Source organism: Lycium ferocissimum, chromosome 4, assembly GCF_029784015.1.
Source record: "Lycium ferocissimum isolate CSIRO_LF1 chromosome 4, AGI_CSIRO_Lferr_CH_V1, whole genome shotgun sequence".
Lineage (NCBI taxonomy): Eukaryota > Viridiplantae > Streptophyta > Magnoliopsida > Solanales > Solanaceae > Lycium > Lycium ferocissimum.
In genome coordinates this window covers 21,166,100-21,192,531 of record NC_081345.1, presented here as the reverse complement: position 1 = coordinate 21,192,531, position 26,432 = coordinate 21,166,100, and the positions used below count along the sequence as shown (strand labels likewise).

The following is a 26,432-nucleotide window of genomic DNA, read 5'->3' as shown; positions in this document are numbered from 1 at the left end:
TATCTGAGGACCATTCCACCTGTCTGAGTCCACCGCAATAGTAAAGAATGTATATTGTATTCATTGAACCCTGACTTCAGCTCTTTTTTTCCCATTACTCTCTCATTAATATACCTCCAATATTGCAACATATTATTCCCACTTCTTCTCCCTCTTCTCCATACTGCAAATTAATTAAACTGTTTTGTTACCTTTCCACATATCCTCTATTTTCTGGGAAAAAAATTGATTTTTGTTCATCTCTTGATCTTTCCAACATCCTAATTGTTTTCACCCCCAACTGCTAAAGCCACCCTAAAATTAATACCCTTTGAACAGCCATTGCAAATTTGCAGTATATTTTCAATCACTATAACATTATTCACCGACTCATACTTGTAGTAATATACTATCTTTATACTCATTTCTTCAAGATTCAAGGTTCATGGATCATTTTGGTGTAAATTCAATAAAGGAAGAGTTCTTTTCGGATGAGTTCATGTCGTCAATGCCTCAACCAATGGAGGGTCTTCATGAGAATGGACCTCCACCATTTCTCACTAAAACATACGAACTTGTGGATGATCCAAGTACCAACAACGTCGTTTCTTGGAGTAGAGGTAACAACAGTTTCATAGTATGGGATCCCCAGGGCTTGGCAATGAATCTTCTTCCAAGGTATTTCAAGCATAACAATTTCTCAAGCTTTGTCAGGCAGCTCAATACTTATGTAAGCCTTATTTTCATTCTCTATGCCAAATTTTTCATTCTCTATGCCAAATTAAACTATATTGATATATAACCTGACGGAATATTTTATCTAATACTCTCTCTGATTCATTTTATATGGAGGTGTTTGACTACACATGAAATTTAAGAAAAAAAGAAAAACTATTGACACACATACCAAAACTATAATTAACAGTTTTGGTTTTATAAAACATACCATGAATTCATTAGGTGTAAAATGAAAAGTTCAAAGTTAAAGATTTTCAAATACGGAAAAATGGTATGTAGTATTCTTTTTTGGAACAGAAGAAAGGCAGCTTGGAACAATTAGAAAGATGGAGAATTAAACCTCTTGAGAACCATAAGAATAGTTGCTGACTGGGTGCTCTATAATTGATACTAGTAGTATTTCTTTAGCCTGAGTTTGTTTATAACTTAAGATATGCAATACAGTCAGACCTCTCTATAACGGCACCCGCATATAACAACACCTCTCTATAACAGCTAAGATTTTTCGGAACCGATTTTTTATGTTATATTTTACTTCTCTATATAACATTTCACCTTTAACAATGACGATCAATAACTTTATAGCAGTACGCTCTTTGTAAAATTACCCCCCATATAACAGCTATCTTCTTTTTTTGGTAATATAATAATTAACCATCTTTATAAAAATAGAATATCTATGATTACCAATAATAAGAGTGGAAATTTTGACCAAATATTTGATCATTTAATACACTATTTATGACAAAAAATATCATATGAATATATATATTTTCATCATTAAATGATTTTCCTTCGTTGTACAAAGTGTGATTAAGCTTAGAATTTGATAATTAAAAATGAAAATTAGATTTTATGCATCTTTTTTGCCTATAACAGCGAAGTATTATTTAAATGTCAATGCTGTTATAGGTGTATAACAGCCATTCTCTATAACAGCTGAAAAATTTCGGACCCAATCATGCTGTTATAGAGAGGTTTGACTGTAGATTTGTTTCTTCTAATGGTAACATGCTGTGTTTCTATTTCTTTTGTTTAAGATTCTTTTTTTCTTTAAGTGGAAAAATGTAGTCTAGAAAAATATAAACTAATTCTAAAGCTCAATGACTATATAAGGGAGGTGGATAACTTCCATGCATTCACATATGTTAAATGTCCATTTTCATCATTCTTGATAATTAAGCGTTTAATTCCTAGAGATATTTTAATTAACCTTTCAGATCTTTACCCTCCCCATGGCCCAGACCCCACATTATGGGATTTCACTGTGCATGTTGTTGTTGTTTCAGATCTATTATTGTAGTACTACTATTGGTTTTTCATGAGCTTGTGTTTTCTTTTCTTACTAGAGGACTAGGAATGTGTGAACAATGCAGGGATTTAGGAAAGTTAATCCAGACCATTGGGAATTTGCTAATGAAGGTTTCTTGAGGGGTCAAAAGCATCTCTTGAGAACAATTAGGAGGAGAAAAACAACAAGCTCTACTAGTAATTTCATCAAGGCTTCATCAAACCAAGGTATGGACGGTTCATCATCATGTGTTGAGTTGGGCAGCTTTGGCTCATTCGATGGAGAAATTGATCAATTGAGACGCGACAAGCATGTTCTCATGATTGAACTCGTTAAACTTAAACAGCACCAGCAGACTACTAAATCACACCTTCAAGCAATGGAACAAAAGCTTAAAGGGACAGAAATCAAACAGCGGCAGATGATGAGTTTCTTGGCCAAAGCACTAAAGAATCCAAACTTTGTGGAGCAGGTAATGATCCAAAAGGATAAAAGGAAGGAACTTCAAGAAGCAATCAAGAAGAAGAGAAGGAGGCCAATTGAACAAGGTCCTAGCAATGTAAAGTTAGAACCTCAAGATTTTGGTGATATTTCTGAATTTGATGATTTAGAACTTGTTATGAACATGCAAGGACCAAGTGATTTTGAGAAAGAACAGATGGAAAAGATAGAAGTTGGAGATAATAAAGCAATTGATGAAGGATTTTGGGAGGACATTGTCAATGAGAATGTTGAAGATGATATGATGACTTTGCTTGGTATTGAACAAGAGGATGAAGAAGATATTGATGTTTTGTCCAGCTTGGATTTTTAGGCTCTAGTCCAAATTGAAGAGCTTGTTGGCTGATTTCTTGATTGTGTTTAGCTCTTGCAATGATTTGATTAATTCAGTTACTTGAATACATCACTCTGTACTGATTGTCCCATAAACTTAATTTGCAATTCTTTTTCTTTTTGTTCTTGTAGGGTACGTTTACTTTAGATTCAATGTTTTCTAAGATTCTTTTCTCATGTTAGAAATTATTTATGCCAGAAGAAAAAAAAATAGAGAATTTTTAGTGAGGATTCATATAATCGATTTGATCAACTAACTTGGGATAGATGCATTGCGTTATCATTATTATTATTGTTGTTGTTTGGATTTTCTTGATTGTCGATGCCAAGTTTACCTGATGTTGGACTCCACAAAGTGTATGAATCAACATCTCTTCCCCTTGGTATTCAACTCGATCTATTGTTCAGCCATTAAATTGGTAAGGCCACCTGTCCCATCTTGAAGGCAGATTATTTGTTGTGCATTCTTCAATTGAAGTGTGTGTGATGCTGTTTATTAGCTATTCGGTACTTAACTGGTATTACTTGCTGATCTTAGTCGTTAAAACAGTTGGCGAATACTATTTAAGTGTGCAAATATTGGAGGTTTATAACCTCCGCTAATTGCACTTTCAACCTCCGCAAAATTATCTGTTTTTTTTTTTTTTTTTATAGTGTGAATTTACATCGGCCGAGAGGGTGTATGATATAAGTTAAAAGTTTTTTATAAAGCGTATTTAACGAAATTTCTACTTTCGCCACAGGACAGTGCTATTCAGCCAATGAATAAGCAATTAGTTAGATGCTTGGTAAGTGGCTAAGCGTGTATAATTACACGTGCGAGTCTTAACACATGCTTTAATTAGTGACCCCACAAATTTCCTTTTTAGGAAATACTGCAAAAAGTCTCCCTAATTTAGGCCTAAGATTTCGATGTCCGCATTTAGCTCCAGCAGTTCCAATGTATGCCTTAATAGTCCCCACCATCTTTCCGTTTTTAGAAATATGGGCAAGCATTGACCCATTTAATTGATTCCTGCAGCTCAGACTTCACATCCCGTAGTGGCAAAAATAAAAAAAAAGATGTATTCAATGAATTCACAAAAGACTTGTATCTGTAATTGGACTGTCCTTGTGATAATGTCCAACTGGGATAAGGCAATAAAAGGTAATTTGCACATGTCTTGCATGACCAGATTTACAAACAGACAGACACTATTTAGTCTCGGTGTCAGGATTAACATATGTTGCATCTTGTCCCAAGACAACACTTTCTTTTTGGTCTCTCTCTTCCTTTCTATATTTGGAAATTCCTTATGCTTACTGCTAACTGCTAACTGCACAGGCTTTGCCTAGGGTTTTTAATGACCTAGGAATCTCCATCTGCTTGAGTTATGTAACGGCTAAGGTTGCTATGGTTATTAACGTGATATTTTGTAGCCTATATAACTCCAGTGATTTGCACAAATAGGATCATTCCGTGCCACACACTATTTAACTTTTGTTCTCTTTTAAAACATTTTTGCAAGAATAACCTATGTATTACATATACTCCAAAGAATGGAAAATTAAGTATTCACAAATCATGAAGAGCGGGTTATGACTTTAATTACAATTTTCACTCGGCCTTTTCTTCAATGGTTAACAAGTAATGTCAAACGTACTAGTCTGTGTTGTTATTATTCACACATGTCAGATTGACAAGATTTGATACTATTTTCATTCTGTCTATCTTGTCAAATTTTTACAAGTTATGCCGGATTGACAAGATTTAATTATCTTCATTCTACTTATTTTGTCAATGTTCACAAGTCCTACGTATTGGCATGATTTGCTTGTGTTTGTTCAATTAATCTTAGATGAATTAAAACATTTTAGGTCCTTTATTTAGACCAAATCCATGTGTGCCATATTGTTACACTAATGTTTGCATCCATTTTGGATCACTTGGAAAAAGAATGAACGTAAATTCAACAAAATGCTACCGCACTCTTGTCTTATTCCTTGTTTCTCTTATCAATGATATTATTGTTACCTGACAGCTCACACTGTTTTGTGTAAGTTGTGAAATACTGAAGGTTTCAAATAATAACAGTGATTTCATAGAAAACACTAAAGTTTAAGCTAAATAACATCAGAAAACAAGGAGGAGGAGGAAAGAGAATATAGAGATGGTAGTTATGCGAGCAGGGGCGGATGCAGTAAGAGGCCAGGGTGTTCACCCGAACATCCTAGACAAGAAATTACAGTGTATATTTAGGGTAAATTTTCTGTGTTCATGTACATATATTAACTTTTGAACACCCTGAACATATATTACAAGTATTTAGGTCCAGTTATTTTTTCGAACACCCTGAGTGAAAATCCTGAATCCGCCACTGTATGCGAGCTGGATTTATTTTTGCAACTCTTGAGAATGAAAGCAAAAGTGAAACATCATTCCTATAATTTAAATGGACACCCTGTAAAATTTTAGTGTGCATACTTTCTCCTTTCCTTAAAGACCAAATCTGATCTACACATTAATCTCTTGCCTCTTGCAAAGTTAAAACTGTTACTCCCATGGAACCTCAATAAAAGCTAACATATCCAGCGTAATCCACAAGTGGAGTTTGGGGAGACTAGAGTGTACGCAAATCTTTACCTATTATATATTCTCATAATTTGTTGTTAAAAACTGATAGTATTAAAAAAATACCGTATAAATATTGGTCAAACTAAAAACGAAAAGAAATGGAGTAAATAGATATTAGTTCAGTTGAAAATTTACTAGAAATATACTGTAGTGTTTCATTTCAATAAAGAATGAAACTCCATATGCGGAGCCCGGCAAATGAGGACTCAGCGAAAATGCCGTTGAGTTGACTCCATTGTTGATAACTTTAGGAAAATTACATGTAGACTTCAGTACTACTTGGAAAGAACGAAGGTAATATGGATGGGCTTATAGATTCTCAAGAATCCCTTCATTTTGATTCCTAGGGAATATGGTACCTTGATAGGTTGAAAGTGCTCCATTTTTTTAATTTTTTTTTTTTGAGAATGATGTAAATTTGTTTCCTTGATGTGAGTTAAGGAGTTGGTAGAGTTGGAATGTTGCAAGTGAAATACTGAGTATATTGGATTTGCAAATATTTAGAAGTTGAAGAGTGTCAGAGAAATCCTATTTAGAGTCGGCTAATGTTGTTTTTGACTGAATCCGCTTGTATAAAATCCTAGGTCCATCACTGATGATCACCAAGTTAAGATGTCCTCTGAAGCTTCTACCGATTAGCATGTGACTATCACCATTCATCGTCATAATACATTGGTTCTTTAGACATTCTATAACTTTTTAACTCTTGCATGCGTCTGTTGAAATTATTGAGACGAGATGCACTGGTTTATTGCAGAAGAAGAATAGTTGCCTATGGGAGATGAGATGGGGAACACAAATTTATCAGGAAATCAAGGTGAATTTGGAAATTTTGGAAAATTTATGGTTGATATTGCTTCTGTGAATTCAAGAATCTGTTACTCCATCCAGTCCTCGATATTAGTCACTTTTGGCAAACGGAGTTTGTTTCAAAATATTTGACGTTTTAAAAGAAGAAGAAAAAGACTCTTATTACGTATACTAACTATACCCCAAATTCACTCTTGCTGCTCGAATTAGTGGAGTGTTAATAGACTGAGACATTTAAGACTAAGGTTATTTTTGACAAATACTCTTATGATTAAGGCTATTCAAGATCTTTCTTATGGGGTGTGCAGAAATCTCAAGGACAGATTATGTAAACCGAAGGTGATAGTTTGCAATTTTGATGTTTGATATTTCAGAAGAAGAAAATGATGCTGCCAACAATCAACAGAAACAAGAAGTTGTTGTTAATATAGAAAGCGTTCAAGGAGAAAGGAACCTAAGGATGAAACTAAAGATTATCGTGAAAAACCAGCAGGACTGCCTTCAGCTAACAAAGATCCTACTATTTACTCTGAAGGTGGAAAAGAAGGTTTATTATAATTATGTTTGCATGGTTGTGGAACTGGCTTCATTTCTGCAGTATTTTTCTATCATTTGTTTTATGGATTGTCATTCTCTTGTGAATTACTATCATTTTAAATATTATTCCTCATATCCGCTCGCTAAACAAAATAATTGTGCAGATGAGAGTTTTGTTTCAGATGATGATGATCAAAGAGATGACTTGATTGGTGGAAATTAAAAATGAATCTTTAACAGACAGATTGATTGAGGAAAAGCATGAATTATGAGTGTTGGAGATCAGTTTGAAAACAGTTTTGGAGTTGCCGGTGAAGTAGGTAAAACAATGGAAATGAATTCAAATCTAAGTGATAGTACTACAGCTAGTCCACAATCTGAAGATGCTCCTCAAATTATTCCGTTTGATCTCTTTGCAACAATTCCTGAGCCAGAAGAGAAGTGTGTGGATCTTCCTCAAGAGGTTAATCGGACGCCAAATAAATCAGAAAATGCAGGGAACGACTGTGATCTTAAGAAAACTGACACCTCTGGACAGCCATTTCATGAACTGTGTATCAACGAGGCAGCACCTTTTCAACCATAATTAAGGAGGATTATGCAATGAAGGTGACGAATGCGGCCAAGACAACTGAAATGCATGTATGCAAACTGTTTTATCTCCTACTGAGCACCAACCTCCGGTGGAACAATCAATGGATATTAAAGAAGTTATTGAATTGGTGCCTGAAAATGAAATAGTCCCTACTAAATTTACCGCACCAACTATTAATCATGAGGAAGACTTTATAATTACTACTTTGATCAAGATTCAAGAAGACGCAAGAGTTGAGAAGTTGTGTAGCACAGAATTGACACCAAAATCAAAGCTCGGATATAAAGGAAGTGGAGGCGCCAACCTAGGCCATCCTTCTTCAGCAGTTGCATCTGTTGCACAACATCAATTCATTGAGTTTCTTTTTTATTTTTGATAAGTAAAAGTAACATTAATTCATTGAGTTAAATAAGATACGAGTTGTTTACTATCGTTTCTTATGGTTTGTTTTTTCATCCTACAGTTTTCATCACAATGGGGAGTCAAGTAGTAGTACAGGTCTATAAGATACTGAAAATTTGGAAAGAAGGGAGGTGTGACTGTGAGACAGACACGATAAATGTCCAAGTGATGCTGCTTTGCAAACTATGCTCGTTCCTTTTTTACCCTCTTTCAGGTATTCCTTTTGATTAAAACCATTTTAATATTGAAATTGTATTGTATTTTACTTAATGTAAACAGTTGTGAGGTTTTAAAGAGAGATTGTAAGTTTGCAACATAGGTAGCAGAGTTGCCTTTCTTTGTACTTTGAAGTTCCAGTTTCTTGTATCAACTTATATTGAGACCTTATACTTACATTCCATGTCAATTGTACCTGGTTTTTTCCCTGTTTCCTGCCTAGAATTGATGAGTCTTACGTAAATTAAGTGCACAAGAGATCAATGCCTTATTCGTGAACTAAATCAATGCATGGATTATTCAATCTATGCTGCTATCTAGAGATGTAGCTTAATGAGGTTGGTTCTGGGCTCGATTTCTCAAATGGTGAAGGCTTTGGGATTGGAAGGCTTTGGGATTGGAGTTATAAATTCAAGATCGCATAAACAGAACACTGAATCAAGTAGGCTCAGTAGTTGCAAATGCTAAAGCTCTGTTCCACTTAGTGTTCAAACAAGCAATTACATATCAATCCAGGAAATCAAGCTATCTCCCAGAGCCCCGCACTTTTCTAACCCAAAAAAAAAAAAAAAAAAAAAAAAATTTGGAACCAAACTAACCCGTTAAAAAAAAAATTTTTTTCAAACTATTTTTTTTCACGCTTAAGAAAGATTAATTATGTTTAAAACTCAAATATCAATATTTTAATAAAGGACCAAACGGCTCGTAACTTTTTAAGTTTGGTCCTTTCACGTTTTGCATTATGTGCGTGAAAAACTAATTTTTTTCTTTTTTTAAGCTATCAAAAATCACTTTTTTTTTTCATACTTTGGGCAAAGATTAATTATGTTTCAAAACCCCAAAATATCAATATTTTATATAGAACGTAATATATTTTTTGCGTCTGATAATAACAACATATGCCTCTTCACTTACATCAAGTACTTTAAATGGTAAACGTTTGGATCATTTTTTTTTTGTCGTATTTTTTTAGGGGTTGTAGAGTTGTTCAATTTGAAGTCCCAAAGTTTTGTTTGCTAATGATAAAAAACTTGTCATCTTTAATGAAATCAAACTCAAAATTGATTCAATTTATTTTTGATAGCTTTGACCGAAGATTAGTCACGTTTCAAAACATCGGAATATAAATATTTTATATAGAACTTCATATTTTTTAGCGTAAAATAATGTCGAGCTGAATTACATATAGTATGCGCGACATTATTATTGGATGAAAAAAATATGTTAAGTTTTATATAAAATATTGATATTTCGGGGTTTTAAACAAAACATAGCCTTTCTTTTTTAAAACGACGCATCCAAACGTTTAGGTATACTTCTTTGCCCAAATTGTACAACGCAAAAAAATGATTTTATATAAAATATTGATATTTCGGGGTTTTTGAAACATAAAAAAATAAAATAAAATACCGTGATTTTTGATAGGCTTAAAAAAGGAAAAATGAATCTGTGGCGTGAAAGGACCAAACTTAAAAAGTTACGGTTTGGTCCTTTCAGCACACAATTACGTGCGTGGAAAACATTTGTTTTTTTTTTTTTTTTTTTTAATGGGTTAGTTTGGTTCCAATTTTTTTTTTTTTTTTTGGGTTAGAAAAGTGCGGGCCTCTATCTCCCAAGAGAATGCAAAAGCCCTTTTGTCGAACATCGTTACATTGGATGACATAATATCACTCAATACAAATCAGAGTAATGTGTTAGCACCTGTGATTTATTGGTGTGGTTGATAAAGAACTTGTGGAGGCAGATTCACGACAAATTGAATGCATGATCTGGTGAAACCGTGAAAGTAATATGTTTTCTATGCAATGGAATCTAAACAGACTTAGTATCAGCCACCTCCTGTTCTATACAAATCAGAGCAATGAGAAAAGGGTCAAAAATGCACTTTTATGCGAAATTCATAATATTTGCCCTCCATTAATAGTTTGGTTCAATCATGCTCTTACTATTACTTTGTTGGCCAACTATGCTCTAATTTCACATGGGACCTAATAGAGTATAATTAGAAAATATAAGGCATTTTTCAATCTATTTTTTATAGACTAGAGGCAAGGTTCCATGTCCCCCTATTGTCATTGTAAGTTCATTTTGTTAATCTAACATGATAGGGGTCAAGCCAAACCTCCCACACCTTAGGCTCACAACCTAATGGTGATGGCTTAATATAAAAAAAATAAAAAGAAAAAGTAACGGTATGAATATGGTCAGGCGAAACTATTAACGGAAGGCAAATGGCGTGAATTTCGCATACTTGAAAGACAATTTTAACCCTTTTGCCAAAAGAATACTTTTCAAATGTCATGAATCCAAATAAGTGTTCCAAAGGATCTAAAAACGGCTACAGAAAACACAAAATGCTTGATTAGCTAGAGAAGAATTGGGCGAGGAGATCCTAAAGTCTCATTGGTTTTCCTTAATGGGTCTAATAGATATAGTCATAATGGGTCTAATAGATTTGAATAATGTAAGATTTTTAACAAATCCTTGATACCATTAAGATATTTGTTCAAGAATTTCTACAAAGCTGAGTTTACCGCTACGCTATCCACTTTCAATAGACCGACTCAATTTCTACTAAAATTGAAAAATAATAATACAAATTTAAAGAAAGAGAGTACAACTTCAGAAACGAATAAATAATCAAATCATTCTACGATTTCTTGGTTGTTACATTGACGAGTTCAAAAATTAAACAAATAGTAATAGAAGAACAATAACATGGAGAGAAAAGAATAAAGAAGGAAATTATAAATTTAATTAATGGACTTGCTCTTCTAATTAAGTTCTATCCAACGTTCATCATCATTTTAACAAATTCATCAAAGTTGACTTGACCATCACCATCCAAATCTGCTTCTCTAATCATCTGCTCAACTTCTTCATCTGTTAATTTCTCCCCAAGATTAATCATCACATGCCTCAGCTGCACATGATCAAAAACATGTTCAATTATAAAAAATAAAAAAATTAACTTGATTAAACTAATAAAATTAAAGAAAGTCAAAAAGAGAGAGTACAATATTGATCAGTGTGAACTATGGAAAAGTTCATTGGACGAATAGTTGGTCTAGTGAGATACCCTTACAATAAACTTGGATTTGAAACAGCTGTATGTATTAATAAGGTTATTATTATAAGGACAGATCAAATCACATGTGAACTCCTTAGCAGCCAGGGGTTGACTAAATCCCTTCCACAAAACCCTAGCAGTTTGTGACAATGACAAGAATGACTTTATTTTTAATATCCATTGAGCATATGTGTTTCTTTTTTTTTTTTTTTATTTATAATGAAAGTTTAAATTTGTGCTTGGGCCTCGTCAACAATATGAGTACCGGCCGTACATGATTGACTTACGAATTGTACTAATTATTGAACATGGATACTTTAAGCCAATTTTTTTTTTGGAATATAATTTTACAAATAGACATGATCAGTTAATCTATGTTGTGGTTCAACATATATCCAAATGATAACAAATTTGTGGTTTTCACCAACAGTAATGGAATTTGAATTTTCACTCAGGAAGCATAAAGAAATAAATACATGAGAAAATCAAAGGGTTTCAACATAGAGTATATTAGACAAAAAAATTGACCTATTTACATAATGTAATTTTTCGACGACTTTGCCTAGGCAAATCAGTAACGAATCTAAGATCTAGGGTTTACAATAATTGTGATCTCGTTATATGTGTATACTTTTCTACATTTGGATGTGTAGTTCGAGCTGAAATCGGCATGGTCAACCTAGAACTACTATGAATATTATGATTAATTAAAACTTGATTTATATGGACAAATTAAGACTAACCTCGGTAGCAGATATGTAACCATTTTGATCTTTGTCAAACACCTTGAAAGCTTCTTTAAGTTCTTCCTCTACATCAGTGTCCTGTTTCATAAAGAACCAAAACATAGCCCCTAATTAGAGCCCTGCTTACTAAAATGTTGTCATGTTTGTTTCTCATGCATATACAAATAACCAGGGGCGGAGCCTGAGGGGTGCAAGTGGGGTTAATTTAACATCCTTTAATTTGTTGAAAACTTATAGTTTAATGTAGATAGGGCAAAAATGATATTTTTTGTATATACAGTATAAAGTTGTTGAAATCTCTTGACATAGAATTTTTTTTGTTGAATCTCTTTAGTTGAATTCCTGGCTCCACCACTATAAATAATAAAGATAAATTTGTTACCTTCATTTTCTTGGCCATAAGGTTCAAGAATTCGGTGAATTCAATCGTTCCGTTTCCATCAGAATCAACTTCAGTGATCATATCCTGAAGCTCTTCCTCTGTTGGATTTTGATCCAATGACCTTATGACTGTAGCCAATTCTTCTACCGTAATGCAACCTGCACTTACATTGAATATAATGCATTCAAACACCATATATAATTCAAAAATAATTGAAACAAAAAAAGAAACTACTAATTACCATCTCCATCTCTGTCAAATAGACTGAAGGCTTCTTGCAACTCAACAATTTGATCATTGTTAAGTATGTCTCCCATTACTATTATTTTCGTCTTTTGTACCTCGACAGGACAGAGAAAGAACAGCTTGAAACAGAGAGGAAGAGAGTAGAATGAGAAAAAAGAAAGTTGAGTATAGCTCAATCTTAGCTGGGCTATATGTAGAAAAAAAAAAAATCTAATGTGTAAAGAGGGGCTTACTAATAAATGCGTATCCCAGAGGGATATTGAAAAGAAAATTGGGGAAAAAAAGAGTCAAAAACGTGAGAAAGGTATTACGAGCGCAAATATATAATTAAGCACATATCTAACAATAATTAAGCTAATACTTTTTGTTTGATGGTGCTATTAAAAGAGATTACTTATTTTGAACTAATGATAAGTCTCTTTTAACAATATGTCGATCTATTGGCACAGTCAAAAATGTATACTCCGTAGTTAGTAGTGGGATTAGGTCGTGTTGTAGCCATGACTCATGACTTTGTCACCTTCCAAATCTCAGACCATGACCAGACCATGACCAGACCATACAACACTTCAGCATTTTCCATGCTACTTTTGAATATTTCCCTGCAACCCCCCACCCTACCCCCTCCGTCGGCGTAAAATTTATATCTGATATGGTATGTTGATTTTCTTTGACTTCTTTTGTGTGCTTACTTCTTTATAGTTTTACTCTCCTTAAAATTTCTAGTTTTGACATTGATACAACAATGCTTTGATAAGTTGAGGTTAGCTAATATGAATCGTCGCTAACAATGTTGCTCAATAAAATTTATCTTAGATAACAATAATAAATTCTCTGTATTTTCTACTATCATATATTAGTATTTTTTTACGGAAAAATAATTCTCCTTATTTTCAGAAAGATAAAGAAAAATAATACTCACTACTACAACCAAGTAAATAAACAGCTGGATTGTTAGATGAGTAGGGGACAAAGAGCATTGCAAGAGAAGACTGGAGAGAGCATGGGGAGATGTGTACAGTGAACTCAAATAAGTTTATTGTTTAGTAGTAGTAATTGCTTTATTTTTCACCAAATATTGTTCCACTCCAAGTCAAGTATATAGGTTAACGCTGGCGTTGTTTGCACCAAGGCATCCATTTCTTGTCACTTGCTCGTTTCTGCCGGCTTGTATCCCTCATCATTTGCTAAAACAATGGCAAAATGTGTTGGCTTAAAACAAAATAATTAGTGGTACTTCTTTCCTTTGGCTTAATATAAACTTTACTCCAAAAAAAAAAAAAAAAAAAAAGCTAAACAAATATTTTTGCAAGTGCAATTATTTTGTCAAAATCTTTTTTTCCAAAAAGCTTGCATAAGAAAACGCGATAGAGTTTTGGCCTGTCGCTGCGCGGAATAAAAGTTTGTAAATGCAGCAGCTATTGTTGAATGAGTAACATATGTAAGCCTTATGGACTAAGGTCACTGTGAAATTCTGTGGACAATAAGGATTTTGAGCTAAAAACAAGACAACCTTCAGATTTACTAAAACGTACTCTTTTTCCTCTCAAATTATCTGTCATGATTTTTAAAATTAGTTGTCTCAAATTATTTATTATTTTAGAAAATAAAAAAAAAATCTTACTTTATTCTAAATAGTAATCGTTCTTGAAGACTACAAACACATCAAAAATTAGATGATCTTATGAAGATGACACATAAAATAGAGTAAATATTCAATGAAAGATTCTATCTTAAAACATTACTCCCTCTATTTCAAAATAAATAGTGTTTTTAGATTCGTCACACCCATTAAGAGAATTGCTCATTCCTAGAGACAAATATTTATTTTTCCAAACTTACCCTTAATAAATACTTTGAAAAAGATGTAGCTCTTTAGATATATAAAACTCTCTTTATTCAAAATTGGAATGACACCATTAATGTCTTCTTGATTATGTGAAATACTATTTATTTTGAAACAAAAATAGAAAGATAAAAATACTACTTATTTTGAAATGAAGAAAGTAAGGAGAGTAAAATAATCAAAAAGATCTCATAATTAATACTTTCTTAAATGACCCGTAAAAGAGAAATACGATGAATAATTTGAAGCGGAAGAGTGGAATCAATTTAGCATTTTCACACCTTGCTACCGTAATACAGTCATCATCTTAAGGGTGTTAGGCTGTAAGTTGGCACGTGGCACAGTGTTTTAGAAAAAATGATCCAAGGCCTATAGAAAACAAAACTTTAGTGAATTATATTACGTGGGGGTTATTATATTAAACATTCCAACCTAAATACGACTACCATGACCAAGCTAAAGGGCTTAACTCTAGAAATTAACAACGGTTTTAAGCATTGGGAGTTGTGCAAATTCACTGTCAAACTTTTAAAACTCAAGATTTGATTAGTGGAATAATCGAAGTGTCAAATCAAAGGACATAAATGTGCTTGGCTGTCAATACGCGCTTTTGCTTCTGCCGAGGTGCAGTCTTATTTGGGTCTTTTGATCTCATCTCATGCTCACATACACGATATACTGTGTGAGTAAACCGACGAATAAAATACAACTTTCATGGAGGAATGGTAGTTTTTCTTTGATTCCTAAAGGAGTTGTATTGAAGCTTTGAAAAAGAAATTCCTTTAGTAGTTATCGCTAAATTCTCTCATAATAGATTTTTACTGTATCAATTTACATTAGTCTTAAACATAAGAAGATAGAAAAAGAGGGAGAAGAGTGAGTGTGGGAACTTTTGTTCAATTGATCGAACTCAAATATGACACACCTACTTAGAGTTACGGCAGAAGAAAACAATAATTAATGTGGTTGAATTTGCTTTTCATTAGTTTAAGACTAACAAAAAAGTTTACAAAGGAAAATCACATGGATAAATGGTGGCATTAGTTATTTATGTGCCACAAAAGAATACGATAGTCCAAAGTTTGCTACTCCCTTCAATTTAAAATAAACATCGATTTAGCCAAATTAATTTAGTTCAAAATAAGTATCATTTTAAAAATCAAGAAAGCGTTGTTTAAATCTACAATTTATCTAATAAGTGATATAGAGGTTTCATGAATCTTGAGCAAGAAGAGTATGCATTTTTTTTTTCCTGGGGAGGTAAAGCATGCAATTGTGCTTTGCTAAAATGAAAATATGTAGCCCGTATTGCATATGTATACAGTAATATGTAGCCCGTGTTGCATATACAGTAATTGAGCCAGCATCTGCTTGGTCCCCAATTACCTAGAGATTGTGAACAAGAATATCCAGCTGGATACTTTGACTAGGTTTTGTAGTGGCTGTGGATTTTTTGGTATTTTTCTAATGTACTTTAATTAAAATCTGCCTAGATTGCTGATTTGGTAACTCGACAATTGAAATGTCTAATTCATAACTTCAAAAAATTAGTGGAAGCCTAGCAAAAGATGCCAAAAATACTGTGTAATTTTTCATTATGTTATGAGCTCTATTATTAGAAAATCTAGAAGTAATTAACTGTATATATGTCGGGCGAATAAGTTAAATTTTCAGTACTTATGAGCAAGAGGAACAACATGAAGCAACTTTAGACAGCTGATGTATTTTGTGAAAGCCAATTTTCTCTTTGAGACGTGTGAAAACCTGTGTTCGTTGACATTAGTCATCCTCTTTATTAGGAAAGGGGCAATATTTGCCAAATTTATTTAGCGTTTGTTTAAAAAATAACTCAAAAAAAAATTAAGAAAATTTTCAGTCATTGTAAAAACTGAAAAAAAATCCGAAATTCATGCAAAAACTGAACAACTACTCGAGATGTGTTTAGTTTTTGTAAAAGTTGGAAAACTTTTCTGGTGATTCTTTGAAAGAATTTTTCTTTTTGAAGAAATTGAGCAAAAACCTTCTTTTTTAAAATTATACATGTTTAGTATGATGGAAAGTATTTTTTAAGAATAAGTTATTTTTGGTGTTTGATGGTCCAAAAATATTTTTCCCTAAATGGAAAAAATGTCTTCCCTCACTTTGAATGGAAGTCATGTTCCTTCGTAGCTATTTCAACTCTTAATTCATGCTCTCTATATTCCCATTTCGTTGTCATGTTTATTAAAATTTTGTTGTTCCTAAATACTTGTTATGTTATAAAATCAAGAGAGAAGTAACTATTTTTTTCAATTTTACCTTTAGCGTTAAGAGGGACATGCACAGGCAAAGATTAAAGAATTACTAAGGGATAAATTAAAATTACTCTTTTTATTAATGTTGGTATTTCCTTAATGAACATGTAAAATCTTATTCTAACAACTAAATAGAAACAGAGGAAGTAACATCAATCAAACTAACACTTTCATGTTATTATCAAATATTTGATAATAAAAAATTTCTTTATAACACTATCCTAGTTGCTAACATTATTATCAATATCTAATAAATGTCTTTTCTTTGAAATATATTTCACTCTCTAAACAAAAGCCAAAAAACATTTTCCAAAAAACAAGTCCTCTTTTTGGAAAACTTTGACTTCTCCAGTCTCCTACATATAAAACAAATTTAATAAGTCTCCCAACAATTTTTTCCAACAAAACGCGTATCTCAGTTCTGCCCAACTTAAACTGGAAGGAAGGGGAAAACGAACATATATTCAGTCAAAATGAGTGGAGACGAGTATCAGATGGCTGGCCTTTCTTAATTCTAGAACCTACTAATCAGTCAAGCAATTCCTTTTCTTTTTCTTAGTACAATCTGATCGAGGGTCCATCAAAAACAGTCTCTTTACTTTCTAAAGGTATGAATAAGACTATCTACATACCTTTTTTTCCGAGCCTCACTTGTAAGATTACACTAATTATGTTGTTGTTACCCGCAAGGATAACTAAGTTGGTAGAGAAACCCCTGCCTACAACAGTAGGAGATTTGTCTTTTGGGTTGAGCTCGTCGCACAGGGCTTGCTAGTGCGGGGTTATCTCTTTTGTGTGGTTAGCGCTATTGCACAGTAGCAAAATTTACTATGTGCGCACTCGAAGGTTGCTTGTCATCAAAAAGTATGTTGTTGTTGTTGTTGTTCCACCCTAGTGCAGAAAACGCTAAAGATAAGCCAAATTCGATTAAGGATTCAACGAAACCATCAATAATGAGGGATATCAACAATTAAATTGGCAAAAACAAAACAAACAAACAGACCAAAAAAATCAATTAATTTCACCAAGTCTTCACTACATAACATCAAAAAAAGGATTAGAAAGGCAAATATGCTTAGATTAATATACAAAACTATTTCCTTCCGGCTCCCTGGGACTTATTATTTAGAAGGGCCTTCTTAAGGCCACAAACCTAGGAACCTAATGTAACACCCAATTTTCTTTATGATTTATTTGACAAATTGCATTGATTATTATTCGTGAAAACATTATGATCGACTGGGTTAAATAAGGAAGAAGATACCTTAAAAGTTTAGAATATCACGGAATCCGGACGGATCTAGCAAAAGATAAGAAAAATAATGTAAGTGAAAATCCGTATGTGATACAACTAGAAGACTAGTGTTTACTAGACAGACACTTAGTATATTAAACATATAACCACTACCTTATATTAAAGAACTTCTAGTGTTGGATAATCCTTGAATACAAATACTGAAATATTATGGATTCAAACAGAGCACTTATGATATTGAGGATTCATATTTCCGATTTCAACTAGCTAGGATTGAGGCGTAGTTGTTGTATATACTTGGAAAATTCATTCTTTGTGACAATGCTGAAAGCTCTCTTCATTTGCCAAGGATTTTTGGTCAGTGCTTGACACATTAAACAACCAGGGGAAAGACATATCTTGGATTAGCCGTTTCTTCTTCAAATGGGTTGACCTTTTGGAACAATTTGATCCTTACACCACACGTATACTGGAACAAGCACAAAGTTGCAGCACATGTCCCTAGGATGAATCACAAGCGAAAAAATAACGGGTTTTGCAGGTTTGCTGAGAAAATAACATGCAACTTTTATTGCACAGTAAAGCTCATGATGCGCAACACTGTCAATCTTCATGTAAATAAGCAGTCACACTGTCAGCCTGAACTTTCCATCATGTATAGCAGATTTTCATACGTGCTTAAAGCTTTTAAGCTGCAAGTTCATAAACTAAGCCAATAAAGATCACAGGTCACTATTTTATAGCCGCCATGATCCATTCTGATTTACGACAAAGCAAGAGACAGCCAATCGTTTATCTTATTTTAACTATCATTAGCTTCAAGTCACACAGGAGGATATTCCATAAGGCAATATTATAGCAGTATAGGTAACTTCTTTGTTTCAAAATATGCTCCTACTACTTATCTTACAAGAGCTGAATTAATCTTTTGACAAAATATCAGTACTGAAGTTACATCAGAAAGCAAGTAGCCGAATTCCTATACTAGTATACTCGGTTATAATAGCTTGATAAGCTGAACAAGCAGAAAATATGATCTATATACTATTTCGAGCCCTGGTGGATAGTAGCAAAAGAACGAAAGAATACTCCTCATGGCCATTCAGAAGGTCTCTCGACTTCACGGAGTTGGACTGAATTCTCAAAGCAATGGTAGAAGCCATAATGAGGGTATCTTTCATACCATGTTTCTTCGTTTATGTGTGTGTCCCAGTGCTCCCCGTTGCTGCTCTTTCCATACTTGTGCACCCATCCAGAACCATTGTGGCCCTCTCCCCAAGTGCGATTCCAGCGGTCTCCGTATTTGCCTGCCCACCATGTCTCCCCTTGCTTGACACCATGTCCATTTAGATCAAAGTTCTCGTCCCATTTATCACCCCACTTCGCCCAACCATCTCCCTCAAAGCGCTCAGCCCATTTATCAGTATACTTTGTGCTTCCGCCTTTTCCATCATACTTCTCACCCCACCTGCCAAATGGATTTGCACCATACTTAGTAAGGAATTAACATAACATGAAGAGGTACTAACTGATAAGCCAAAAGCAGCTGTACCATTGTATAAGCATCATAATGTTCTAAAAGTTAACAATAGATGCATGACCCAACGCTGCTGCTCTCATGGCCTATGATAAGAGCAATTAAGGTATGACAGCATTCAGGAGAAACTATAGATGGCAGGGTAACTTCTATTTAGGGATCTTTACAAATAGCCGGTCGGATTCACTATTCTTTTTCTTGCCAGCATACATGGATTATACACCATTATACACATATTGTACATGGACTATACATATATTATACATGGATTATACATAGTTTAAGCAGTTCGAAAACAACAGAAGATGCCAGAGAAATGCTTCCAATTACCAAAAGCAGAAATAAATGACCAACTGAAGAAACAAAACTGGTTTCCATAGATGGTAAACTCAATGCTAGTTACCTGAGCGCACATATGAACTAATTAAGAGCTTAAATTGAAAAATAGAATATATAGATCTTAGTACCTTTCATGCCAAACATGAGCATGACCAGCATCAAGGGGTGTGTTTGGATCAATGCTGCACCACTTATGGGCCCATTTCTCTGCTTGGCCACCGGCACCATAGTGCTCCCACCATTTCTCCTGCCACTCCTCACCTTTAATATTCCTTCCCCACTTATCTGCAGTTTTCTCCATATGGACAAGTCCACCACTCTGCACAGAGCCACAATAAAGAGGAAATAAGAGAAGATACTCAGTGTCTCTGAAGATAGATAAAATTATCTGACAGTTTCTCAAATCCCATTCATAGCCTATCCTTCCAAGTAACAACCTATGTTAACCGGAACTATACAGCAGCGCCATTCTTTGTCATTTAGAATGTTAGGAATAGAAATTTCACACAAAGAGGACAGAATAAGTAAAGGAAAAATAGAAGCACAAAGTTCTCATACAATGTTCAGTTCAATATCATTAGTTACCCAGAAGAGGGTCAAAAACACCAACATATTATCATATGACTATAATTATACTATGATTCACCTCTTCGCCGATCAAGCAAGCAACCAACAATTGCCATCAAGGCAAGAAGTATAGACTTGGAAACCTTAGTTTTCAACGATTTTGTTAAAGTTAGTAATTTCTACTGCCCAATTTTGTGTAGCTTCATATAGAAAAAACCGGACTTCAATCAGAAAGTAGGTATTGGTAGAACCTTGTCTCACCAAAAGCATCTAAGAACTTTAAGGAAAGAAGTTATGACCAAGGAATTGTACATTGTACTCATAAATTCTAGAGCAATAACTAACACAAAAGAGAACTTATGAATATCATGATGACTAAGCAACTGAAGTCTGACCTGCCACATTGATTCTTTCCAGAACTCATGCCACACATTTCCAGCAGCATCGCGTCCCGACTTCTCAGAACCGAGTTCCTTATGACCAAATTCATCAGCAGCTTCCCAATACTTGTCTTCCCATTCAACAGTTTTGTCCGCACTAACGCCTCTCATTAGAGTCCACTTGCAGACCACCCCGTCAGGTCGTTTTTCAGTACCCGTCTCCTTCCACCATCTTGATCCATCAGGTTTGATTCCCTCAGATGATACTTCGTTTTCCTGCTTAAGTGCATAAGCTGCTTCTGCTGCATTTGTGGAGAACAGAATGCCAAGCTCACGTTCCTCCTCCTGGTGAGGTATCTCAGATGTTGCGCTGGAATCTTCCAAATTTTCAACCTCTAAATGTGACTGCAGAGGTGGAAGAGGAGGACTATGTTTGCTATCAACCATAGCACTCTGAAATGGGATAGATAGAAAATCTGGAGATCGTTCTATCTCTATCACAGGGTTTGGTGGGTCCGAAGACAGAGACGTGTCTGACTTCATCTGAATGTCATCAAAAGAGCTGTCTGAAGGAGGTGTCCAGGACCAGAAGCTTGGACCTGGTGTTCCCATAATTGTTCCAGATCGAGGCATAATGGAAATGACATTTCCTGGTCCTGATTAAATACAAACATCATGATTGAGTTACCACATAATAGGACGGAAGTAGAAGATTGGAGCAAGTAATATATCTCAATTCCTGAAATTGAGGAGTATGAGCAACGACCACACATAAGAAAACATTACAGCTAAAAGTTCAAAGTAGTATATTAATATCTTGGAGAACACGACAGATCCATTCTATCCAAATTTGAGATTGAAGATGCTTTAGCTATTATAAGCACTTCAACTATGCTGCAAAAAGAGGAATTATACAGAGATTTTCTTGATAAGATAAGGTAAAATTCATTAAATGAGTACCACGGATATACAAGGAATCACAACAGAGCTATAACAGCAAACCGTGTAGTAAAATGAGATGAAAGGTTCTCCTTAAACCATTAAAGGCCATAATTCTTGAAAAGAAAAAAGGTTCTTTCACCACTATGAAGGGAGAAAATAAGGAAAAGGAAAGGGTAGCAAGAAGCAGAAAAGGTTCTAGTATTTCATTTTACTCATCCAGATGGGCTTGGGAGGTTGACAATAGCCTTTTTATTTACAAAAACTTGGCAAAACAGTTAGGCATTGGGAAAAAAAAAATTAGGCACAGTTAAATACATATCCTTGAAGTTCCACGTCAACCAAAAACTTATTTGTGCTTATTACATTAGAACCAAAAGTTTCTTGAATCATATCACATTGAAACATCATCATTATAGTTGTCAGATACCCAACCAACAGAACAAGGCAATAGGAGTCGAAAGAAGAAATGGCAACTCCACATTCGGAATCTAGATCAATCAACAACAGCGTTAATTTCATGAATGCAATGGAGGTCAAAATTCTACTAGAAAACAACCTCAGAAATTTCAACTGTGAAATTCTAAGAAATTAGAATGGATATTCAAACATTAAGCAAGCACGTATAGTAGTGACTCATCGAAGGAACTTCATTGAGAGCATAATCAAGTGCCTTGCATCCAATCCTAGTTTAAGGTGATCTATCAGAAAAGGGCAAAAAGCACCAAGTATCTGACAGAGTATGACATAGAGCCATTTATTTTAACTTCGTTTTCCCTTGTACACACTTAAGTGGTCCCTAGAGCCTTTCCCTTCAAACTCTCAAGAAAAGGCAAAAAGTCAGAGCCGCCTCCTATTTCGCTGATAAAATATTTTTGGCCAACTACTGGTAATCATCGTAAATCACCAGTTAACATTCAAGATCACAACAATTATAGATCAAGAGCACAATGTTAACAGTGTAAAAAAAAATATAGGAAGTTAGGAATCAAAAATTAACATACCCAATAGTAAAACTGTAATCAAATTGTTTTCCTCATCTAAATTTCAAAAGAAGATACCTACGATTGTTGTTGAGGGTGGAAAAACAAGAATGGTCATTTTAGAAAGAGACCAAGAAAATATTAAAGAATCTGGAGCAGCATTCTTTAAAAAGCAAATTATGCCTTGTGTATTTATTCGTTTAACAAAAATTAACGCAGAAAATATTACTGTAAACACTGCAGTAGATATACCAGAGCTTTCTATAAAGAAATTGAGAAACCAACAAAAGTTATGAACAACAGTTCTATCACATTGATCCTTCACGTTGTAATACAACATATAACCAAAAACTAGGAGTGCTCATTTTAGACTAGTAATACTACTAAAAACGTAAAGAAGCTTGAAGTTATCTTGATTTTAATGCCATCAGCCAAAGATAATTTCTCGAATCAAGGTGCATACAAACAAACTGCTTAAATCACATAGGAAAACTCGTAATTCTTAATATGTACACACATTCTTACAACTTCTTTTGATTTCTATTGACACATAATTTTGCAAAGGAAAAGAACAGATAATAAAAGAAGTTGCGAAGAGGAACTAAAATTAGGAGTGCTCGTTACAGATAATAAGATTTCTATTGATTTTAATGATCAGCCAAAGATAATTTCTTGAATCATCTTCTAACAAACTGTTTAAATCACATCTAATTAAACTCATAGACAATTCTTAGTATGTATACACATTCTTACAGCTTTTCTTTGATTTCTATGTACATATAATTTTGCAAGGAGTTGAAAAGAAAAGAAAAAAAAAAGTTATGGACAATAATTCTATCACAGTGATCTTTCACGCTGTAATAAAACGTATACTCTCAAATGAGGAATGCTTATTATAGATAATTTCTTGATTTCAATGCCATCAGCCAAAGATCATTTCTTGAATTTAGGTGTATACACTCTCCTAACAAATTGCTTTAATCACATCAGAAAACTCATATACAATTCTTAGTATGTATACACATTCTTACAAACTTTTCTCTTATTTCTACGCACATATAATTTTGCAAGAAGTAGAAAAGATACATAAAAAGTTGTGAAGAGAACCTTGAAGTTACCTTCTTGTTTATTTTCATCATCCGCTTCCAATTTAACTGAAAATGTCATCTTCTAACAAACTGTTTAAATCCCATCTAACTAAACTCGTAGACAATTCTTAGTAAGTATACATATTCTTACAACAATTCTATCACAGTGATTATAATACAACATATATTCTCAAACGAGGAGCGCACATTATAGACTACATGCAACAATTTCTTGAAATTAGGTGCATACAAAACTATTCTAACAAACTGCTTAAATCACATAGGGAAGACTCTTAGACAATTCTTAGTATGTATACAAATTCTTACAACTTTTCTGGTTGATATAAAAAGAGGAAAATAAAAACATAATGAAAGAACAAAATTTGAAGTTACCTTCTTGTTTATTTTCATCATGAGCATCCAATTTAACTGAACTGTCATCTTCTTGGGACACTGGATTCTCCTTAAGCAATGCCTTAGCAGCAGCAAGAGCAGCAGCAGCACGATCAATAACTTGCATTCTTTGAATTCTATCTCTTTCTTCAGGATCAACTTCAAGAATCTTCTTGAATTCATCACTTTTCTTTTCCAACACCTCACTACTTTCTTCCACTTGATCAACATCAGCAGAAATATTCTCAGCTATTCTTTGAAACTCATTAGTCTTTCTTTCACGCTCAACTGCTTTCTTCCACATGTCCAAATATGATGAGTCATTTCCATTATCTGATGAAACCTTGATTCTTGAACTACTCTTGTTTTTCCATTGGTTTTGAAGTTTTCTAGTTGAAAGGGAAAATGGGTATTCCAGTTTGGGTTCTTGGGGTACTGGCATGGAGGCGCGTGTGGTGGCGCGTGAGAAATGAGTGGCCATTGGAGAGTGTGTTTAGAGCTCTGTACTTTGCAGTTTGCAGAGTAAAGAGAGGTGGATTTTTGAATATTGTGAGAACTGAGAAGTGGTTTTGGGAGTGTCAAATATTTATAGGCTTTTATTATTCTGTTTTTGGAAAGAGAAAAAGAAAAGTTTTCTTGAAATTGAAGGAAGGTTGTGATGCTGTCTTCTTTAGCTTGGTAATGCTGTAAAGGGAGGTGCCATATTTACTGCTTCTCTGAGAGGTAAAAGAAATTAAAAGAAGAAAAAAAAATTGGAAATATATTTTTGAGAAATGTGGCCAGGATTGCATGGTTTGTGTCTCATATGATAAGGTTTAGATTATTATTTTTCGTTTGATTTTTGGTTTAATGGATCAGAGTTGTCTAAAATATTAAGTGGAACTGGTAACTGATCCCTATTATTACTCTGAATAAATGATTAAGCATCAAATCAAGTGAACTATTTAGCCATTTCGGAGAATGGAGGCCAGCAAACTAAATTAGGAAGTCACGTGCAATATAATCATCATTATATATAATAAAGCTAGAAATAAAAAAGATGGTGTGACATCTTTTCTATTTGGCTAAAAAACATATTTATCCTTTTTCTCCTTTTTTTGATATTTTTTTATTGTTTTTGTTTCTTATCCTATCTTTTTATGCATTTTATTGCAATAACAATAATTATCTCAATATTGGTTGACTATACCTGAACTTTCACCTTATTGGTGAGGATTCGAATCTCCACATTGTAATCCCCTCCCCATTTTCCCTTCCCCTACCCTCTATGTAATAAAAATATTTTTTAAAAAAAAAAAAACAATAATTAGCTCAATAATTAATACTCCACTCTCTTTACTCATGGAGTTTCAATATTACTTACAACAGTTACATAACGTATACCAATATAAAGATATTATTCATTGATCACTTAAATTCACAATGTGCACACTTCACAGATTGACGAAATAGCTATAACTTATAAGGTATCGTAATTGTTCCCCCTATAATTGTAAATTTACAGGGTATTTATTCTCAGTCATATATGATATGAGTTAATGAAAATTAGAAGTCACAATAAGTTATTTTGGCAACGTATAAACCTGTATCATTTTGGCTAATGAAGACCATGTTTTAACTTTTAATAGCATTAACTGAGTATTAGTTCCCCCTATAATTGTAAGATTAATGTCTTAAATCATGGATTGGGCTCCTCTCAATTTCTCTTCTCTCCATTTTCCCCAAGTTCTATCTTAGATTGAGGACACATGGTATGAAGTTAGATTTAATGACAAAAGATTTAATTGACTCAAATAAAAACCCTAACCATGGTTTACATAATTAATAATTCTAATAAATATATTAAAGTATTTTTCTCTCTTGCTATTTTACTTTCCTCCAGAATATTTTCCTTATTCCTTCCATATACCCGAATTTCTTACTCCATCTTGGCGCCAAAACAATTTCTGGTGTAAATTTTGTTTACAATCGCCCGAAAATCATGGCTGCAGATATCTTGAAGCTTTTGTTATTAGCTTTGGTTGTTTTGTTTTAGCGAATCGACCGACAGTATGTTTAAGTTTAGACCTTGACGCTTGTTATTTTTTGAGCTGTCATTATGTTTAGAGTGAAATTGTTTTGCTAAGCAGCTACTGCTACACTATTTGACTCGAGATGCTGCCTTTGGGACTAAGTGAATATGGATATCCAGCGACTGTCTATTACCCACTTGAAATGTGGAGCAGTTGTATTTTTCAGTAGCAATAGGACTATATATGCTGGTACTTATTTGCAAAAGATGACTGGGTATAATGGCTTGTGATAAAAAATTATTGTATCTTAATTGTAATTTGTTTAATAAAAATACAGGT

At 33.8% G+C, this 26,432-nt stretch overlaps 2 protein-coding genes and 1 pseudogene across 2 annotated transcripts; 1 reads left to right on the top strand and 2 right to left on the bottom strand.

The window, feature by feature from the left end:
- Positions 1-296: 296 nt before the first annotated feature.
- Positions 297-2,973, top strand: LOC132051797 (heat stress transcription factor A-6b-like; annotated as a pseudogene).
- A 7,674-nt stretch (positions 2,974-10,647) lies between these two features.
- On the bottom strand, positions 10,648-12,683 carry LOC132051796 (calmodulin-like protein 8). The gene is made up of 4 exons (XM_059443005.1): positions 12,456-12,683; positions 12,215-12,372; positions 11,830-11,910; positions 10,648-10,939 (listed from the first exon to the last, which is right to left on the bottom strand). The coding sequence occupies exons 1-4, from the start codon at positions 12,529-12,531 to the stop codon at positions 10,802-10,804; spliced, it is 453 nt and encodes a 150-aa protein (XP_059298988.1). The 5' UTR covers positions 12,532-12,683; the 3' UTR covers positions 10,648-10,801.
- Positions 12,684-18,691: 6,008 nt separating this feature from the next.
- Positions 18,692-24,954, bottom strand: LOC132051795 (protein LIKE EARLY STARVATION, chloroplastic). The gene is made up of 4 exons (XM_059443004.1): positions 24,082-24,954; positions 20,694-21,334; positions 19,860-20,050; positions 18,692-19,323 (listed from the first exon to the last, which is right to left on the bottom strand). Exons 1-4 carry the CDS (start codon positions 24,560-24,562, stop codon positions 18,948-18,950), a joined length of 1,689 nt encoding a protein of 562 aa, XP_059298987.1. The 5' UTR covers positions 24,563-24,954; the 3' UTR covers positions 18,692-18,947.
- Positions 24,955-26,432: the final 1,478 nt, after the last annotated feature.

What these genes read in the sequence shown, in the direction of transcription:
- LOC132051796 (XM_059443005.1), bottom strand. Translation starts at nt 12,531, where the DNA reads ATGGGAGACATACTTAACAATGATCAAATTGTTGAGTTGCAAGAAGCC. An exon ending in TTATGGCCAAGAAAATGAAG is followed by an intron (nt 11,911 to 12,214) that starts GTAACAAATTTA and finishes TTTATGAAACAG; the next exon opens with GACACTGATGTAGAGGAAGA. An exon ending in GTTACATATCTGCTACCGAG is followed by an intron (nt 10,940 to 11,829) that starts GTTAGTCTTAAT and finishes GATCATGTGCAG; the next exon opens with CTGAGGCATGTGATGATTAA.
- LOC132051795 (XM_059443004.1), bottom strand. Translation starts at nt 24,562, where the DNA reads ATGGCCACTCATTTCTCACGCGCCACCACACGCGCCTCCATGCCAGTA. An exon ending in GGAAAGAATCAATGTGGCAG is followed by an intron (nt 20,051 to 20,693) that starts GTCAGACTTCAG and finishes GGCTCTGTGCAG; the next exon opens with AGTGGTGGACTTGTCCATAT. An exon ending in GCTCATGTTTGGCATGAAAG is followed by an intron (nt 19,324 to 19,859) that starts GTACTAAGATCT and finishes TCCATTTGGCAG; the next exon opens with GTGGGGTGAGAAGTATGATG.